This window comes from Fringilla coelebs (genome assembly GCF_963513975.1).
Source record: "Fringilla coelebs genome assembly, chromosome: 25".
NCBI classification, from domain to species: Eukaryota; Metazoa; Chordata; class Aves; order Passeriformes; family Fringillidae; genus Fringilla; species Fringilla coelebs.
The window spans coordinates 1988188-2007803 of record NC_140051.1 but is presented as its reverse complement, the minus strand read 5'-3'; the positions used below and the strand labels follow the sequence as shown (position 1 = coordinate 2007803).

At 60.6% G+C, this 19616-nt stretch overlaps 1 protein-coding gene across 2 annotated transcripts; it reads left to right on the top strand.

Annotated features, from left to right (window-relative positions):
* Window positions 1–6984: 6984 nt before the first annotated feature.
* MCAM (melanoma cell adhesion molecule) lies at window positions 6985–17786 on the top strand. 2 transcript variants are annotated; one of them, XM_084221441.1, is made up of 15 exons: window positions 6986–7195; window positions 10912–11039; window positions 11146–11359; window positions 11464–11534; window positions 11616–11703; window positions 12146–12325; window positions 12403–12530; window positions 12674–12836; window positions 12927–13048; window positions 13323–13461; window positions 14317–14438; window positions 14518–14656; window positions 15285–15429; window positions 15801–15918; window positions 16582–17786. In XM_084221441.1, the coding sequence occupies exons 1-15, from the start codon at window positions 7129–7131 to the stop codon at window positions 16609–16611; spliced, it is 1854 nt and encodes a 617-aa protein (XP_084077567.1). In that variant the 5' UTR covers window positions 6986–7128; the 3' UTR covers window positions 16612–17786. The 2 variants fall into 2 exon arrangements, with proteins under 2 accessions (XP_084077568.1, XP_084077567.1); XM_084221442.1 differs by lacking the exon at window positions 15801–15918 and having other exon boundaries at window positions 6985–7195.
* Window positions 17787–19616: the final 1830 nt, after the last annotated feature.

Genomic DNA, 19616 nt, shown 5'->3' with positions numbered 1-19616 from the left:
CCTGCATCCCCAGGGAGCGCACGCCAGTGACGGAGGCAGGATGCTTTCAGCATTTATGGTAATGTTTGGATTTCTCATCGCTTTCCCAAACAGAAGGGAAAGGAGAGCCGAGCCAAGGGCTGGGCGTGCTCTGCTCATTCCCTGCCTCCGGCTGTGCACCTGCCTCGCCCTCCCCGCTCCCGGTGCCCGCCCGTGCCCTGCCGAGCCCGGGGCACCCTGGTGGGCTCCCACCGCAGGGCTGGGGGGCAGCGGCTGCGGCGTTCAGAGGTCGTGGCTCCAGAGCAGGGCTTCTCCGTGCTCCGTGGGATGCAGGGGAGCTCTCCCCGCTCTCATTCCGGTAGGATGTCCAGCCCTGGGCGTCCAGACCTACAGGAGAGGGGCACAGGGGGCTGGGAACACCTGGGAGCAGATCAGGCTGGGACGGTGATTTGGCTGGAGCAGAGTGGGGCTTTGGATGGAAACCCTTCCCGGGGCTCTGCGGGGACACAGAGCTCCCCACCAAGGTGCCTGGCAGCCAGGCTGGGGATGGGACCCCTCCTCTCAAGGACAGCCCCCGGCTGTTGATGCGCTTGCTGAAGGTCTGGGATGCACTCCCAGCCGTGCCCGTGGAGCTGCTGGCAGCGCACGGGGTGTACTCCCCTTGTGAGCTCCCTCCCCTCCTCATCCTCACTGGGCACAGAGCTCTGCTGCCATCGGGGGTCCCCAGAGCCCACCCTGATTGCTCAGAGCCCTGCACGAGTGCGGCTCCCGCAGCCCTGCCCTGCTGGGAGCCCGGGGCTGGCACCGAGCCCGGCCCGGGGCTGCTGCATCACGGCCCCATCACTGAGCGTCTTCCCGCAGCTGAGCTCACCCCGCATCCCAGAAAAACAGCAGCCAGGGGACGCCAGCTCCGGGGCTGCCTCAGTCCGAGCCCCGAGCCCTTCTGGGCTGATCTGGAAGCAGAGGGAGACAGGGAACGACTCCAGGGCTGGATGTCCCAGGGCTTGAGTGATTCCCTGGAGCCCAGCGTGCCGGGGGGGATTCCCCAGCCCCAGCATCTCGCCCTGCCTCCCTTGATCCTTGGGCTCATCCCCAGGGAATTTCTGGAGAGTGGGTCCTGCTGGCATCACTCCAGTGCACCCCCAGTGTGTTCCCAGCACTCCCAGTGTGCTCCCAGTGCTCCCAGCTGCCTGTGCAGCAGGGACCATGCCCAGGGTGCCCTCCCCTGCAGATTCAGGGCGTGTGGCAACCCCGAGAGCCTGGGGCAGGCAGCACGGTCCTGCCGGGCCCTGCCTCACCTCGGGTCCCCCCAGGCCAGCCCTGCCCTGCCCTGGCAGCCCGGGGCGGGCTCCTGCAGCCCCGCGCTCGCCGCCCAGGCGGGAACAATGGCTCATTTTGCTGCATCCGCTCTGGAAAATCCCCCGGCCCCTCTCGGGCTCCGCTCCAGGATGCTGCGGCTCACTCTTCCTCTGGCCTTGGAGGGGCAGCTGAAGGATCCCCCACGGCACGAACCCCGTGGGCAGGGAACACCATAAGGCTGGATCTGGAGCTGCAGGGAGCCCAGCCCTGTCCCCAGCAGCCACAACTTTCTCTGCCTTTGCTCACCCTGCAGCCCTGTGCAAGAGCAGGAGCACGAGGGCTGCTCACCGTGTTTCTGGAGGGCTCTGTGCCTCCCCACGATGGGAGCTGGGATATCTATCTCCTGCTGGAGCCTGGCCAGACAGCCCTGGGAAAGGCAAGTCCTCTTCCATGGGAAAGTCCTGCAAGAAAAAATTCCTCTTTGTCCAGCCCAGCCCCACCGTTCCCCAGGGCCCTGGTGGGACTGTGCCCTGCTTGCTGCTTTGTCACAGTCAGCCCTCAGTTGCCCTCACCCCTCTCCACAGGGAACCTTCCCTAAAGGCCTCCGAAGGATCCCCTGCAAGAGGGGGTCCCCCAAAGCTGGGCCTTTAGCCCGGGGCTAATCTCTCCTTAGGCTTTCTTGCAGATGATCCTGATGAACCGCCCCGGGGGAGCCCTGCCGGCAGAGCCAGGAGGAAGAAATCCCTGCAGGCAAGCCCGGGGAGTGATGCTGTGTCCCCATCCGGGCTTCTCCTCCCTTCCTGGGCAGCAGGGAGCCGGAAAAGCCGGGTGACAGGGAGCACAGGGCAGGGCTGCTCCTCCTGCCCACTCCTCTGGGCAGCCGTGGCGTTGGCAAGTGCTGGATGAGCGTGGCCAGGATCCCTCGCTGTCCCATGGGCAGCCACAGCCAGACCCCACAGCCAGACCCATCATCTGCCATCGTGTGGGTGAGTGCCCAGCCCCGGACCCATCATCTGCCCATCCTGTGGGTGAGTGCCCAGCCCTGGACCCATCATCTGCCATCGTGTGGGTGAGTGCCCAGCCCTGGACCCATCATCTGCCATTGTGTGGGTGAGTGCCCAGCCCCGTCCCAGCCGGCGCCAGCACAATGGGGCCATTTTCCGGCCGGGCGCTGGGGGAGATGCACTCGGAAGTGCTCCCAAGGAAAAGGATGGTTTATAAATAGCTCCTGGCTTCCCCCATCAGTACCCATCCCCAAATCCTGCCCCTTGCTCCGTGCCCACAGTGCTCCCAGGCCGGGAGAGCAGCCTGGGACACGGACGTGACCAGCCCGGCTGAAGGCGTGTGAGCCGGGGCAGAACGTGGCTGTCACACCCTGTCCCAGGGCTGCACCTGCTCCGGGCCCTGGGGCTCCTGCACCCCCAGGATGCCCAGTGACAGCCCTGGGCAGAGGGCTCCTTCTCCCCCTGCCTTGGCAGTGGCTCTCAGCTGGATAAGGTTCTCTCCAGCTGTCCTTGTCCATCCACCCCGCACGCAGCTCCCGAGGCAGGGAGCAAGGGAAGCTCCACAGCCTTCCCTGCCTCCCCTGTGAGCCACCCACCAGCCCTCAAAGCCTCCTGGAACCCTGGGCTGCTGCTTGTGTCCTCTGTCAGCAGCACCATCAGCAGGGCAGGATGCTGAGCTCTCAGCACCGGGCTGGGTGACCCTTGCCAGCCCAGCTCCTTTTTGGGGCTTTGCCACTGCCCTGCATCCGCCCAGCCCCGGCCACCCCCGCACAGCTGCTTCAAAAATCGCTCTCCTCCTCTGTGACAGGCATCCAGATGTCACCTTCCTTTCCCCCCCCCCCTTTCCCCACCTTCCTTCCCCTCTTCCGCTCCTGTCCTTCCTTTCTCCACCCTCCTGGCTCCTCCAGGCTCCCGCTCTGGCCCCTCCTGAACAAAGGCCCCGTAGCCATGGTTAATAATCCCCTCAGAAAGGCCCTGCACAAGAGGAGAGGAAGGAGAGAGGAGACACAAAGGAGCCACTGGGAGCCAAGCCGAGGAAGGGGGCTGGAAGGAGGCGTTTTCCTCGTTTTCCTCAGCTGGAGGATGCAGAACTTGAAGAGGGCTCCTAGAGGTGAACAGAGATGGGACAGGGGTGCCCCAAAGGGACCTCATGGCACCCAGGGAGTAGAGAACCAAAGGCTGGACAGCCCAGGAGGGTTTCTGTACTCACCCCAGAGTGCAAAGCCCTGTGTAAGCCCCAGAGCCCCCCAAAATGCAGCAGCAGGGACTGGCAGAAGGTGCCCCGAGGGCGAGGAGAGCAGCTGGAGCTCCTGGGCGTTTTGGGAACGCTCAGTGCTGGCCCACATCCCATCCCTTCCCTGGGGAGAGGGGCCCCTGGCAGCCCTGACGGTGTTGTGTGAAGAGGTGCAGGCCTGGCTGGACACAGCCAGAGCCTTCCACTCTGCACAGCTGCCCTCCATCCACCCTGGAGACCTGCAGGGAGCCAGGCGAGCCCCCAGCCCATGGGCACCAGGGCCAGCCCCCATCTCATGGGCACTGGTGAGGGTGCACAGGGGCAGCTGGCACAGCAGCCTCAAGCACCCCCAGAGCCCACCCCAGCTTCTCTGGGCTTGGCTGCAGGGCTCGGGGAAGGCACAGGGCCCCGTCCTACCTGGGACACACGAGCTGCGTGTCAGGACAGGCACAGCCCGCGCTGGGCCAGCTCCCTCTGGCAGCATCCCAAGGTCCCCTCACCTGCAGGGATCGTCTGGGAGTGCAGGACAAGGTGGAAGGGGCTGTGCTGTGTGCTGGGATGCACGGCCCCAGGCCTGGCTCTGTGCTGGCCGTCACTCCCCTCTGGCTGCAGAAAGACAGGCCCAGCAGGAGCCAGAGGAGGGAGGCAAATGAAATTGCACATTTCCAGATCATTCCCCCAACCTGCGGGAAATCAGCCCTGCCCTGGGCAGGGTCCTGTGGATCCCAGATTTCCAGCAGCTGTGCCAGGGACTGGCAAAGCCTCACCTCTGCCAGGGGCAGAACTGCCTGCCCAGGCACAGCCTCATCTGAGAGGTGGCAGGAGGGATGGAGGAGGAGAGTGCTGGGAGCTGTGGGGGCCCAGGCACCAAAATCCCTCCAGCACCAGGGAGTGGGAGCTGTGGGAGCTGCTCTGTGCCTCAGGTGGGTCCAGACCTCTGCTCCCTGGCTTTCCCAGCCCAGCTGTGTGCGTGGGACTGCGACACAGGAGCCTCATGCACGGTGTGTGTGCATCGCTGCGAGTGGGGACTGCAGCCAAATCTATTAAGCGAGCAGACAAACAAGGAGGCGTGGGATCAGGCAGCAGGGAGGGAAGATGAAGGTGGCCAGGCTGCCACGCTCCCCACGCAGAGTCCCCGAGCCCGCCGGGTGCCACACACAGCGTGGCGGGGTGATTTCATGCCATCTGTTCGTGCCTTGATTTCCAATCCTGCCCCTCTTCCCCAGAATTATTCATTTGTTAGGGGGAAAAAAGCTCGAGTTTTCTTCAAAGTTAAGCAGGCTGCAGCCCGACCAACTGGAGGCAGAGCCATGCAGAGAGAGCAGGGGGCTGCCTGAGAGTGGCATGCTCCCCAGCCTGTTTTCCCCAGGGAGTGGCATTGCCCTTTCCAACTGCTGGGAATTTTCTGCAGAGGTTTTCTTAGCAACGTTCTGCTTTATTTTTAACGCAGAATAAAAGTTAGCCCCAGAACAAAATGCACTAGGGGCGTGTCAGCCGAGTTCTCCCGTTTTGTTTGTTTGACTTTGGTGGATGCTTTCCCCTGGGCCTCCTTCCTTCTCAGGGTGGCATTTGAGGGGTGGCATCTGAGGGTTGTTTTGTGGAAAATCCCTTTCCCTGCTCCAAGGAGAGCAGAGCCTGAGGCTCCTCCGGTGCTGCATCCTGCCCTTTGGAGGGAGGGGAAGAGTGAGAACATTGTCAGGGAGTCCCTGAGCCCGGGGTACCCACTCAGGGTGGATTTCCCCACCAGAGACGGGGAGCTCCTGCCATGAGGTGTGAGAGCATCCCAAAACCGAGGCTGTGAGGCCGGAGAGCCACTCCTGAGCATCCCGTGGGTGATGGCACAGCTCCCTTGCACTTGTTCTTCCCAGCAAAGGGAGGAGGCCTCCCCTGTCCAGCAGCAGCTTGAGGGCTCTCAGCCTTATCGCTGCCCAGCATTGCCATTTTAAGCAACTGATCTCCTGGGGAAAAAACTTAATCATTTCCGATGAATCACTGAGTGTGTTTGGCTGGGAAAGTCTTGTGGGGGGTGCTGGTCAGCCATGCAGAGGAGGAGGAGGAGGAGGAGGAGGAGGAGGAGGGCATGGGAAGGGCTGCTGCATGGCACCGGCCGGGGAGCAGCGCTGGGGCTGGGGGCCAGCACAGGGGGCTGGAGGAGGGAGAGGTGCCTGGGCATTCCCAGGAGGAATGCTGTGCCTCGGGGGAACCTGCAGCCCAGCCGCGGATCGGCTCGGGGCGGGTCGGAGGGGTGCAGCCCCTGCTGCCGGGGGACGGGAGTGCGGCAGGGAAAGCAAGTGGAGGAGAGAAAAGGATGTGCCAAAGTTCAGAGCGTCTGGGCTGAGAGCGAGAGGAGGGCACTGTCACAGCCCTGGGTCTGTCCCCATGTGTGAATGAATCTGAATCAGGGAGTTTCGGCTGTCCTGTGAATGGGGAAGCAAAACGGCATTGAAGGCGAAGAAAACCTTTGTCCTCCAACAGCCCCCCTGGCTCTGATTGACCCGGGGAAACTGAGGCACGGAGCCAGGCTGTGACAGGGCAGGGGCGCTGGGGCCGGGTGTGCTGCGTGGCTGGCTGTGGGCAACTCGCAGCACCTGGCGGGGTTTGTTGTGCTCCTCCCGGCTCTGCCCCGGGCTGCCGGAGGGGCCGGGCTGTGTCGGGCTGGGTGATTACCCCTGGATAAAGGGAGCCTTGTGCAGCTCGGCGAACCCCCCCGCCCCCGGGCCGGCCCCTGGCCAGGCTGCTGCCCCGGCCACCGCGGGGAACAGCTTCTCCACAGCCGCCCCATTCAACAACAGCTGCGCGGGGGCTCGGGCCGCGGATCGCTGGGATGCCCTGGGGCCCCGCCTCGGGGACAGGACGGGGCTCCCAGCGGGGCTGGGGGACACCGAGGCTCAGCTGGGGCTGAGGTGCGAACTCTGCAGACCCTGGTGGCCCGCCTGGACACGAGCCTGCTCCGCCCCCAGCCCAAACTGCCCCCAGGTGTCCTTTGGAGCCCAGACAATGACAAAGAGTGTTTTGCCTCCCTGTTTTGAGTCTGTCCTTGTTTTTCGTGGGTTCAAAGGTGACTCCCCAGCTGTGGCCGGGCTTTAGGGCAGTGTGGGGCTGGGGCTGAGCAGGGCAGTAGGTCACTTCTGATTATCGCCACTGCTACCTGCACGTTGGACTCTCAGGGATTGTCGCGTCGCCGGCATTCCCCAAACACTCTGAAAAACACATCCCACGCCTCAGCCCCCTTCTCTGGGTCTCTGAGTGATTCCACCTCCAGCGCCCGGCTGTCTGCCTGCCTCAGCCCGTGCACGCCCCGACAGGCAGGAGCTGGCAGGTCTGCGAGCCCCTCCGGCGCAGCTGGGGCCGGTCCGAGCGGGGCGGGGGCCGGGCTGGGCTGGGGGCCGGGCCGAGCGCTGCCCGCGGCCGTGCGGGGCCGGACACCGCGCTGCGGGGCTGGGCGGCGACGGCGCCCACCCGGCTGCTGCTGGGGGTGATAAGCGGCTGCAGGCGGTGGGCAGGCACCGCGCCTTCCTTCTCCTCTCCTCCTCCTCCTCCTCCTCCTCCTCCTCCTCCTCCGCCTGACGTCAGACCGCGGCCCCGCTCAGTCTCGGGCGGCCGGCGGCGGGCATGGCTGGGGGGCGGCGGCCGGCGGGGCTCGCCCTGGGCTGGGGCTGCTGCCTCCTGCTCTGCTGCGGTGAGTGGCTGCGGGAAGGGCCGGGCGGTGCGGGGCTGGGGCCGGGCGGACGCGCGCACCTGCGGAGCGCCCCGGGGTGCCGCGCGGGGTCCCTCGGAGCCCTGGCGGGGATGCCCTTAGCCCCGGGGGACACCGGGCTGCAGCGGGGGTGCGGGGCTGCACTTCGCCTCTGTGCAGCTCCCCGAGGTGGCCGCCGGAGAGGTGTCCCCGCAGAGCCGCGGCGGGGCCGGCGCCGGCAGCCGGGAGCGCTGCGCCCCTCGGGCGGTGCCTGGCGCGGCTCCGGGAATGCTCGGATCGCGGGGTCGGGGCAGCCCAGGTGGGATCGGCCCTTCCCAGCGTGTGTCCCCGCCCGGACGGCCCCGCGATCCGAGGCGGGGCGGGTCTGCGTGCCCCGTCCCGCTCTCGGGACCCCTCTGCGGCCCCCCAGCTCAGCGCAGGTTGAGGGGTGACCCACGTGCGTCCAGCGCGCACCGGGGTGAGCTGGTTGTTGTTAGGAAGCATCCACCCCTTTCCTTCTAAGGAGTTTTCCCCTGAGCGCTGTGTTTCTCTTGGCTTTTTTCGTCCTTTCTTTTTTTATCCACTTTCCAGTCCATTTTCACCCTCGGGGGGTGGCTGCGCTTCCTGCCCTGCCCCGCTCCCCGCATCCTGCCCTCCGCTCGCCGGGACCCCGGGAGCGGTCCCGGTGCGCTGGCTGCTCCCTGCCCCGCTGAGCTGCGGAGGTGGCCCCGGCGCTGGGAACCTGCCCAGGCCGAGGTGTTGGAGCCAAAGGCAGGCTCCGAGCGCAGTCTAGAGCAGGCTGCTCCCACCCCCGTCCTGTGCCGGGATCCCCTTCCCACAGCCCATGTGCGGAGCCAGGAGTCTCTCAATGGTTGGCGGCGTCGGTTTATTTGGAAGCCCAGACACGTGAAAGGCTTGATGCTTCCCAGAAGCGCAAGGGGCCACAGCCAAGGCATTCCCAGGCCAGCCAGCGCTGCTGGAATGGGGGGCTGAGCACACCCCGGGGCTGCCTGAGCCCCCCATCCCTTTGTGCACCGCCGTCTGGCTGTTAGAGAGGTGTCTGCATGTTGTCACCCAGCTGCGGGCTGGGGTTGAGAGCTTTGCCTCTCCAGGTGCACATGACAGGGTCCTGACAGGGTGGTGGGGTAGTTTTGGGTCTGTGCCCAAGTGTTTTGGGGCGCAAGGTGCTGGTCCCCGCTGCAGCAGAGCCCTGGCCCCGTCCCCATCCCGGGCAGGGTGCGGGCTGGGCGGAGGCTGTTGGTGTGAGGAGGTGTTGGGCGCTGCTGGTGGTGCTGCTTCCTGCGGGGCTGGCGCTCTGCACCCTCTTTCTTCTCTCAGTGAAGAAGACAGGGTGCGGGTGATGCTCTTTTGGGGCACCCCGGCTGGTGGATCTTCCTGAAGGAATAGGAGGGGGTAGCATGTGCGGCTGTGCCGGCAGCAGGCGGGATCTGGCCGCAGCTGGTTTCCCTGAGAGGGGAACAGAAACCCACGGAAACCTCAGGCATCCCATGTGCGGCTCCAGAGCCCTGCGGTGCCTCTCTCTCCTCCTGCCCCGGGCCAGGGGCTCCGTGCCGCCAACGCAGCCGCACTTCTCGCCTTCTCGCCACACACCTCGGCTCTGCAGGAGGCTGGCGAGGGACTGTGCTGCTCCCCACCCCCTTCCCCAGCTCTAAAAGCAAATCTTTGTTCCTGCGGAGTTCTGGCTGCCGGCCGGCTGTCCGCCAGCCAGATGGAAAAGGCACGGGGGCTCTCCTTCCTTCCCTGCTCGCTCCCTGCAGACGCCCTCTCCAGATCTCGAGGTCTCCGGCTGGAGCTGTGCCAGGCACTTGGGGTGGATGGAGCTCGGTGCTGCAGCTGGGCTGCTCCACGCGTGGCTGATGGATGTCCCCAGGTTCCATCACCAAACCTGCAGCTGCACTGGGCACAAGGGAGGATTGCCAAGTCCCCGGGGCCTGCTGTGCCAGGCTGGCTGTGCCCAGTGCCTCTTTAGCCTGCCCACGCACATAGCAAAAGGTCTCGGAGCTGTAGAAGCGAGCCTTGTGTCCACAGGACTGTGGGGGACCTTGTGAGTGTCCCCTTGTGTCCCTCTTCCAGCCTGTCCCGGAGGAGGTGGGGAGCAGTGAGCCCTTTTTCCAGGCGGGGTGGGGGCTGCAGCGGCCGTGTCAGCCTCCTCAAGGGCAGTGGATGGCTGGGAGGGTTGTAATCCTCATGCCAGCCCCGGATGCCAGCCATTCTCCAGCTCTGAGCTCATGGTTTCGGTTGCTCCGTTGCCTGGTTGAGGGCTCTCATGCCGAGCGGGTCAGGGGGAGGGCCGGCTGCTCTCCCAGGGGCTGGCTCTGCCTGGGGCCCTTGCCGAAGGTCTGAAATGATGGAGAGGCAAAGTCTGGCCTGGCTGCATGCAGCTCAGAGCACCAGGGCTCAGGGGAGGCAGTGTGGGGTCAGCAGGCACACGCCCCAGCCCCAGGCTTGCCCAGTTGTGCAGGTGCCCTCCTGCAGCAGGCGGCCAGGTCGTGGCTGTACAGGTGGGCAGCTGCCTCCTGTGCAAAGTTATCTTTTCCCTTTGTACTCTCAGCCAGTTTCCTGTCCCTGCTGCGTGCTTATCTCTGGGACTTTCACCTGTTTTTCCAGCACCTTCTTTGCTGTGCTGTGATTTCTCATCTCTCTGTGCCAACTGCAACACGCTGAGGGGATGGGCAAGGGCCAAACCCTGTGTGTTGGGGAGCTCTGAGGTGGCTGGTCCTGCGTGTCGGGGCCTTTGCTGTGGCAGAAGGGCTCCTGGCTGTGTTTTGGCTTTGTGCCACCACAAACCCACTCCAAACAAAGAGCAATTTGTGGGCACGGCGCTGCCCTTTGAAGTCGCCCTGTGGTGGCTGTTACGGAGCGGGCGCTATCAAGGGAGATGTTGACACAGCTGCTTCCTCCAAGCCTCTCGTCCCCTGCTCCCATACCTGGGCTGGCTCTGTTGCTTGGGGACAGGCTGTTGTCCCCTCTGCAGGGCCGTGTGCCAGCCCAGGGCTTGCAGACCCCTCTTTGCTTTGGCAGGGATGGTGGCAGTGACGCTCCCAGCCTTGCTGTGGTGCCGCCCTCGTGTCTGCTCTGCCCGGCTGAGGCTGCTCTGCTCCCAATCCCTTGGGAAGCTGCTCCGTGCCCTGTCCTGCCCTGATCAATAGCCATTACCTTTCCCATCCTCCCTGGAGCAGCGCCAGCAGCTCCATTACTGCTGTGGGTGGCTGGGCTGGGAGGAAGGTGGGGTGCAGGGATGGGCCCTGTGCCGTGGGTGGGCAGAGCTGGGCAGGGAGCAGAGCAGCAGCCAGGGGAAGCCTTGGGAATGCTGCAGGGATGGATCCTTTACCTGCTGGGCTCCTGCTGGGGTGGCAGGGTCCAAGCTTGTGGAGGGACCTGGGAGTGCCAAGGCCGTGGTGGCTGGGGACGTGCTGCCTCCCTTCTGTGTCCTGGGGACACAGCTGGTGGGGGCACAACATGCCATGTCCCCTCTTTGGGTACAGGATTGCTGGCCTGAGCCCGTGGGCTCCCTGTGGATGCTGAAGGAGACAGTGGGGTCCTGGCTGTCACTCCTGCTGGGCAGGGACACAGTGTGTAGAGCACAAGGCACGGCTCTGCCCCACAGCTTTTGGGGGATGGAGATGGGCACAGGCTGTGCTTGGACAGCACATCATTCCCTGTTCTTCCTGCTCCTAACAGCAAATTCTGCCCCACAGCTGCAGCCAGCAAGCTGGAGATCTCCATGCCACCTGTGGTGGAGGTGGAGGTGGGGGACACAGCCAGGATCGAGTGCAACTTCTACATCCCCGAGAATGCTTCCTACACCTACATCGACTGGTTCTACGTGAGTGCTGGCCTGGGAGAGCAGCTCTGGCTGCTGGGCTGGGGGGGCAACCAGCCCAGGGCTTCCTGCCGGGCTGCCCAGCCCAGCCTGGCCCCTCACCTTGCAGGTGGACCGCAGCAACAAGCAGGTGAGGCTGTACCACGTCACGGCCAGCGGGGTCCTGGAGGACGACACGGACTACAGGAAGCGGCTGTCACTGGGGGAGGACAAGTCCCTGTCCATCAGTGCAGTGACACTGCAGGACCCCAAGACCTTCATGTGCCAGGTTGGAGCTGGCAGCTACGGCGTGGGCGAGAACAGCACCGAGCTCAGGGTCTACAGTGAGTGACATGGGAGGGCAGCAAGCCTGGCTGCTCTGGGGGCTGGCAGGGATCCCATCCCAACCCATCCCTCCTAACATGTGTGGGGTGGTTTCTCTTTCCAGAGGTGCCCACGACCCCTGAGATTGAGCCCTACTCAGGAGGCATCCCTGTGCACAGCAGTGAAATCCCAGAGGTGAGGAGAGGCTGCACACAGGGGACGGGGAGGCTGCCTGCTAACCCTGACCTGTGCTCACGGCTGTCTCTGCCACCACAGATTGCCAGGTGCGTGAGCAAAAACAGCTTCCCACCTCCCAACATCACGTGGCACAAGAACGGGGAGCAGCTGCACGCCCAGGAGAACCGTGAGTCGGGTGGGGATGGGCAACCAGCTCAGCAGAGGGGCTGGGGGCTGGCTGGCAGCCAGAGAACCCCAGGGAGCCAGTGTGGTGGTGATCACAGGGGTCCTAGAACGAGGGAAGAGACGAGACTCTCGGCTCTATGATTTATTATTTTGTGATATATATTAAAAGAAAATTATAATTTATAACTATATTAAAAGAATAGAAGAAGGGATTTCATCAGAAGGCTGGCAAGGAATAGAAAGAATGATAATAAAATCTTGTGACTGCTCACAGCCTCGACACAGGTGGCTGTCATTGGTCAGTTCTCCAAATCACATTCCAAAGCAGCAAAACGTGGAGAAGCTGAAGCTCCTCAGCTTCCCAAGAGAAAAAAACCCTAACGAAGAGCCTGTTCATGAACTGAGTGTGTCTAAGCCCTCCCGTGTGTCTGTGTCCCCCGCAGAGGTTTTGATGCCGTCGACGCTGACGCGCGAGTCGAGCGGGCTGTACACGGTGAGCAGCACGCTGTACGCGCCCGTCACGCGCCAGGACCGCCACTCCCGCTACCACTGCACCGTGCACTACTGGCTGCGGGGACACAGGCACGCCCTGGACTCACAGGAGGTCAAGGTCAACATCTTCTGTGAGTCTGGGGCCGGGGGGGCCGCGCCGGTGCCCTGCAGTGGGGTGGGCGCTGACTCTGCCCATCCCTGTCCCCAGACCCCTCCGAGAACTTGAAGCTGAAGGTGGTGCCATCCTCGATGCTGGTGAAAGAAGGGGACAATGTGACACTGGTCTGCGAGGCTGATGGGAACCCACAACCCGTCTTCAGCTTCTATAAGAAAAACGTGAGGCTGGAGGGGACCTTGGCAAACATCTCCTGGTTGCTCCTTGTCCCCTGCCCGGAGGATCCTGGGGAGGGGGAGCAGTGGCTGGGTGGGAGGGGGCCTGTGTGGGGCTAAGGACTCTGCTCTGTGCCCACTGTCTGCAGCTGGAGGATGAGTGGCAGGATCTGACATGGCTGGCAGAGCCTGACAGCGGCGTCCTGAAGCTGCACGATGTGAACAAGACCAACAGTGGCACCTACAGGTGCCAGTCCCTGGACCTGGATGATATGTCGCAGATAGAGGAGGATGTGGATCTCGTTGTGAACTGTAAGAGAGAGGGGAACAGACCCTGTGGACCTTATGGTGGGTGTTTTGTCCCTTCTGCTCATCCTGCCCTGGTCTCCATCCCTCTCCTAGACATTGAAGGGGTCCATGTGAAGATGGAGCCATCCTCGACTCTTCGTGAAGGGGACAGTGTGATGCTGAGCTGTGATGCCCACAGCCCTGTGGGCCTGAAATACCAATGGAGGGATGACAAGGTGAGTTATCATGCCAGTTCTGTCATGCTCAGGCTCAGCCTGGGCTTTGCAGCAAATCAGACAGAGTCAGGATCTTGTTCCATCTCTCCTGAAAGGCCAGGGGAAGGATTCCCTCTTTCATGGACCTGCATTGTCACCCCAATATTGTCACCTCCTGGCCAGGACTGCAGGGAGGTCCTGTGCTTGCAGGCTCCCTCGCTGTGTGTGGGATTGCTGCACCCCTCTGGGACGTGGGCACAGAGGGCTCATTGCTGGGGACATTCCTTCCCAACAGGGCAAGAAGCTGGTGGAAGGGAACCAACTCTTCCTGAGCAACCTCACCTTCGAAAAGTCCAACACCTTCAGCTGCAAGGTGATGGCCCCGAGCGTGCCAGGGCTGGAGCAGAGCAAGAAGGTGTCCGTGGCTGTCGAGGGTAAGACCTGGCCTGGGTGCTGGGTGACCCCTGCCTGTCCAGCACCCATTCCCTGGGAGCTGTGGGTGCAGAGTGACCCCTGGGTGCAGAGTGACCCCTGCCTCCCTGCCCAGCACCCATTTCCCTGGGAGCTGTGGGTACAGAGTGACCCCTGGGTGCAGAGTGACCCCTGCCTGCCCAGCACCCATTCCTTGGAAGCTGTGGGTGCAGAGTGACCTGTGCTTGTCCAGCACCCATTCCTTGGAAGCTGTGGGTGTTGGGTGACCCCTGGGTGCTGGGTGACCCCTGCCTGCCCAGCACCCATTCCCTGGGAGCTGTGGGTGCAGAGTGACCCCTGGGTGCAGAGTGACCTCTGCCTGCCCAGCCCCTGTTCCCTGGGAGCTGTGGGTGCTGGGAGAGCCCTGCCTGCCCAGCACCCATTCCCTGGGAGCTGTGGGTGCTGGCTGACCCCTGCCTGCTCTGTACCCATTCCCTGGGAGCTGTGGGTGCTGGGTGACCCCTGCCTGCCCAGCACCCATTCCCTGGGAGCTGTGGGTGCTGGGTGACCCCTGCCTGCCCAGCACCCATTCCTTGGAAGCTGTGGGTGCTGGGTGACCCCTGCCTGCCCTGTAGCCATTCCCTGGGAGCTGTGGGTGCTGGGTGACCCCTGCCTGCCCAGCACCCATTCTCTGGGAGCTGTGGGTGCTGGGTGACCCCTGCCTGCCCAGCACCCATTCCCTGGGAGCTGTGGGTGCTGGGTGACCCCTGCCTGCCCTGTACCCATTCCCTGGGAGCTGTGGGTGCTGGCTGACCCCTGCCTGCCCTGTAGCCATTCCCTGGGAGCTGTGGGTGCTGATGTCCCCTGCCTGCCCCCAGGGAAGCCGCGGATCGTGGCCATCAGCTCCCCGCTGTACGTGCGCCAGGACGAGGTGATCAACCTGACCTGCAAGGCCATCGCCTTCCCCCCACCCACGGTGCAGTGGAGCATCAACGGCACGGTGAGAGCTGGGAGCGGCCAGCCTGGCATGTCTGAGGGGCTGCCCAGGCACTGAACCCTGCCCTGCCTGCCCTGCCCAGGCTCACGAGTACGTGGACAACCAGCACATCGCCAGCAACCTGACGGTGCGGGTGAGCCACGACCTGCTGCGGGCGGGAGCCATGTGCCGTGTGTCCAACAGGCTGGGCTTCAGCGAGGAGCGCATCCAGCTGGTGGTGGGTGAGTGTCAGGCCCTGCTTTCTGTCCCAGAGCCCCCCCAGCAGTGTCAGTCCCCCCTGGCCCAGGCGCCGGCTGTGCCGTGCTGCCCTGGGGGGGCTGAGCTCGGTGTCTTTCCCTCCCTTCCTGCTCTTCCAGATGATTCCATCAGGAAAGGTCAGTCTGCTGCTGGTGTCCATCAGGACAGGAGTTATGCTCACCTCTAGCCTGGGGAGGGAGCTTGGCTGTTGGCTCTGCACTGCTTCTCTCCCTGCCAAGCCAGGCAGGAGGCTGAGGCTCTGTCCCCAGCGGTGGGAAGCCGCTTGCTTGTCCTCAGCCAGGCCACCAAGTGCAGCTTCTTGCAGCCCAAACCTGCTGGGCAAGGAAGCAGAGTGGGTTGGCCTGGTGCCTTGCAGGAATTCCTGTTATCCACCCTCCCATGGCACATGGGGCATGGCAATCCAGAGCAGAATTTCTGTGTTCCTACAGAAACTGCCCCAGCAGAGCATTTCTGTGCTGAAATCTGCATCCTGCAGGCAGCTGGGGAAGCACTGGAGCTTTTTTGGGAGGAAGGGCCCTTTCCTAACACAGAAGAGAAGCTGGAGGGGGTCACAGTGGGACATTAATTTCTTCCTCTCCCCATTTTGTTTAGATCAAAAGTCCACAGCAGAGAGCCAAGGGGTGATCATCGTGGCCATCATCGTGGCCATCCTCGTGGTGGCTGTGCTGGGCGCTGTCATCTACTTCCTGCACAAGAAAGGCAAGATCCCGTGTGGCCGTGCTGGGAAGCAGGACATGTAAGCACTGCCACCTATCCCCCAGGGGCTGTGGGGCTGGGGGTGCCTGATATCACTCATGCTTCCCATCCCATCCCATCTCACCGCTCCAGCTCTCCCTGCCCGGGCGGGAGTGCGGCCTCGGGGGCACCGCGCCGGGGGCTTGGTGGCTTTTCCAGCTTCCCACAGGGCACTGCCGTGCAGGGAGGAGACAGCAGAGTGGTAGAGCAGCCAAGGGCCCCCTCCCTGGGCAGTCCAAAGCTTTCTGTGAGCTGGAGTCTCTTTGACCCCAGCGCTCTGGTCCCTTGAGATGGAGCCCCAGGGCTCGGCCAGCCACGAGCCCTCCTGGGTATTGCCAACGCATCTCAAAAATTGTCACCTCCCTCCTCTAGCACAAAGCCAGAGGCCCGTAAAGACAAGATTGTAGTTGAAGTTAAGTCAGATAAACTTTCCGAAGAGGAGGGGCTCCTGCAGGGCGCCAACGGCGAGAAGAGAGCCGCAGCTGACCAGGTAGGACCGAGCTCGGCACCGCCCGGGGCCGCTCCGGGGCTGCGGGCGCAGTTCGGGGCCGGGGCTGCACCCAGGTAAAGCTTTGCTCCCCTCCTCCGGCACTGCACGGGCCTCCATCATCCATCAGCAGCGCTCGGGGGGGCCGTGGGAGGGAGGGGAGGGGACAGTTCTGGGAGGTGACAAAGCTCTGCTCGAGGCAGTGCCTTGCTGGGCTCTGCCCCTTCCGTGGAGCAGCAGCCAGGCTCCCCGAGGGGAAGGAACTAAAATAGAAAGATGTCTGGCCAGAAGTCAGAGCAGAGGCTGCAGGAATGATTCCTCTGAGCCAGAGATCTTGGGATGAGTCTTTTGGGGCATGTGTGTTCCCCTGTCCTGGGGTGGAGCAGCTTTTCACAGTGTCACTGCTGGGCACGACTGTCCACGCCAGCCACCAGATGCAGCCCTGAGCCCACTGTGCTTTTATTCGCCTTGGGCCAGGAGAGAGCCCCTGCCTGGCTCTGCACAGCTCACACTCCCCTCCCCTCGGGATGAGTGCCACCCTGGGGGGCCCCAGCTGTCCCCAACCCTCTGTGTGTGCCACTGCCACCCCTGCAGCAGAGGGTTGGGTTTGTGTTCCTCCCTAACTGTGTGTTTTCCTTCTCCCTTTCTCTTCTGGCGGAACTGAAGAGCGAGAAATACATCGATCTGAGAAACTAGAGAAGAAACCTACTAAGTGCTTTCTTCCTTCAAACCTTTCCTGCTCTTGGATTGCCTTCTCCCACCCCTGCTCCAGCCCCTGGGGAGCACGGCCAGCCGAGTGTCACCGTGCTGGGGACACCTCCCTGACTCACCTGGCCATTACCTCAGCCCTGGGCTCGCAGGTGTTGCCTTAGCAGCAAAGCTGGACTCGCTTTACTACTCCAGAGAAGCCACAGCAATATTAGGAAGAATTATATCCCATTAATCCCTACTTGGTGGAAGGATTTGAGGCTTTTTCAGGTAATCTGTTCTGTACATGTTGTGGGAAGGTTTTGACACATTCTTTTTACCCTGACCTTGCTCAGAGAGGCTGGTGAAATTCAGTTTTTGGGATGTCTGAGGCACCTTAGCTGTAGTGGGTGCAGGAGGAGAGTTAGGTGTAGTGGTTGGAGGAGAGAGGAGTGGAAGGGGGGGTGTGTTAGAGAGGTGTTTGCAGCTTCTGAGAGGGTTTGAGTGCTTTGCTTTGCCTTTGAATGTTCCTGGGTCAGTTTATCCCAGCGGTGCTGTGATCCCACAGGAGGAGAGGAGCTGGCAGAGCAAGGAAGGGGTGCCAATCTCCTGAAAGGCTGGAGGGTTTGGAGCTGTGCTGACTCGAGGGGCAGGGCTCTCTCTCCCCACTGAATCTGGTTTATTGTAGGGATGCTGCAACAGCAGGACCCAGAGCTCCCACAGGCTTAAATTCAACATTGGACAGGGCCAGTCAGTGACGTCTCAGGGTTTTTTTGCGCTCAGCCATTGCCAGCCCCAGGTCAAACTCCTCTCTGTGCTTTGCTGCCACCTCTGGCCCCACGGGGAGGAGAGGAGAAGGGCAAGAACCTTCCCTGAGCTTCTGTGCCAGCCTCCCCTGCCTCACCCCAGAGGGATCAGCCCCTCCTGCCTCTCAGTCCCCTCCTCTGAGCTCTGCTGGCCACAAGGCTTCGTCCCCTGGCTGTCCCAGCCCTGCCAGAGGGGAGCTGTCCCCGCCTGCTCCACGTGGTGTCCGAGCAAAAGCTTTGGTTTATATATATTTTTGTTGGATTGTGTGTACATTTCCAGGAGTTTTATTTCTCTTTTTTTTTTTTTTTTTGGTTGTCCGATACTTGCAAGGTTTTTTTTTTTATATATGTGAAAATAAAGTATGGATTCAAAGCTGAGTGGTGGAGTTTGTTCCCACAGACAGAAGGGTGGGAAGGGCATTCCATAATCCCATGGAGGTTCCAGCAGGATCCATTTCTGCCCCTGTGGCTGCTAATAATGCACTAGTTACTGCCAATGCTAATCTATTCATTCTAATATAAATAGAAACATATTAATTATTATTTTATATATTTACATATATAATAATACTAATGATAATAATAATAAATAGTAATAAAAATACATAATCCTAGTTTTAGGCTGCAATACCACTGCATCTCAAAAAATAATATTGTAAATAGAATTTACTATTAGAATTTATTGGTCATTTAATTAATAGCTAATACCAATACTGTAGATGCTAATGCAGACAGGAGATGATAACAAACACTAATGAACTAACACTACTAATTAATAAATATATTAATAAAGCTAATAACCACCCCTGTCACTACCCTGAGAGGGCAGAGGGCAAATGATGGGTGACACCAACGTGTCCCTTCCCCTTTGGCCCCAGCTCATAAGAATTAATTCCTGTGTCCTCATCTGAGCCCTTGATTAATTACTGGGAACTCAAATGACCTAAAGTAACCCCTATGACCTAAAGTAACCCCAAACAGGACCTCAAATGACCTCAAACGACCCCAATGACCTCAAGTAACCCCGATCATGACCTCAAATGACCCCAATGACCTCAAGTAACCCCGATCATGACCTCAAATGACCCCAATGACCTCAAGTAACCCCGGTCAGGGCCTCAAATGACCTAAAGTAACCCCGAGCAGGGTCTCAAATGACCTAAAGTAACCCCTGGAAAATCAAAAAATTCTCAAATGACCTAAAGTAACCCCTGTGACCTCAAATGACCCCTATGACCTAAAGTAACCCCGATCATGACCTCGATTGACCCCTATGACCTAAAGTAACCCCGATCGGGACCTCAAATGACCTCAGACGACCCCAATGACCTCAAGTAACCCCGAGCAGAGCCTCAAATGACCTCAGGTAACCTCATCTCTCAATTTCACCCCATTTGCCCTCATTTCAGCCCTCGATGGCCTCTGTGAGAGGTTTTTCCCCAGTTCAGTTGTGCCCCATGTCCCCAATCTCCCTCCCTGACCTGTCTGGGTTCCCACGTGAGCCCTGGTCCTGAGTGTCCCCCTTTGTCCCCAGCTGCTCTCCCCTGGACCAGTGTGTCCCTGTTTGTTCCATTTCTGGGCCCCTCCTGGCTCTGGGATGTTGGAGTGTGGCAGAACCTGGATTTATTATATCTACTTTATATGTAAAATATTCATCTATTGATAGATATGAATAGATATCAATGAGTATTCAATTAATGGATTCAAATATATATAATTATTTTCCTATCTTTATTAATAATATTCTAATAACTCTATTCTAGAATTGTAATTCATATACATGTAATCTAGAATTGTGTGAGATAATTATTTATTTCTATAATTTCCATGCAATAACTTTAGAAGTCTGCAGAATATTCCCTTGGATTCTCTTCCTGGGTGGTAACTTGGATTCTCTTCCTGGGTGGTAACTTCATGTTCTTCTTGGTCCTGATGGATTGGAGCCTTTATTCATTGATTCTCTCAGAATATCTTTAATTCCTATAATCTTTATATAAATCTTTCCTGGCTTCTATCAGTGTCCAGAATATAAATTTGAATTTAACAGATAATTATAAAATAACTCCAAAGTCAGTCTGCAAAGGATCCAGGAGACTGAAATCCTAAAATTTTCTTTTTCCATCATTTACAGAAGCACCACAACACACACACCATCTGCTACAACAAAGGAAATTTTATTTAAAAATAAAACTTTGTTTTGTTTTCTTT

Bases quoted from the DNA above. Each gene is read 5' to 3' on its own strand.
- MCAM (XM_084221441.1), top strand. From the start codon at position 7,129: ATGGCTGGGGGGCGGCGGCCGGCGGGGCTCGCCCTGGGCTGGGGCTGC. The intron at 11,360-11,463 runs GTGAGTGACATG...TTCTCTTTCCAG, and splicing joins CACCGAGCTCAGGGTCTACA to AGGTGCCCACGACCCCTGAG. The intron at 11,535-11,615 runs GTGAGGAGAGGC...CTGCCACCACAG, and splicing joins ACAGCAGTGAAATCCCAGAG to ATTGCCAGGTGCGTGAGCAA.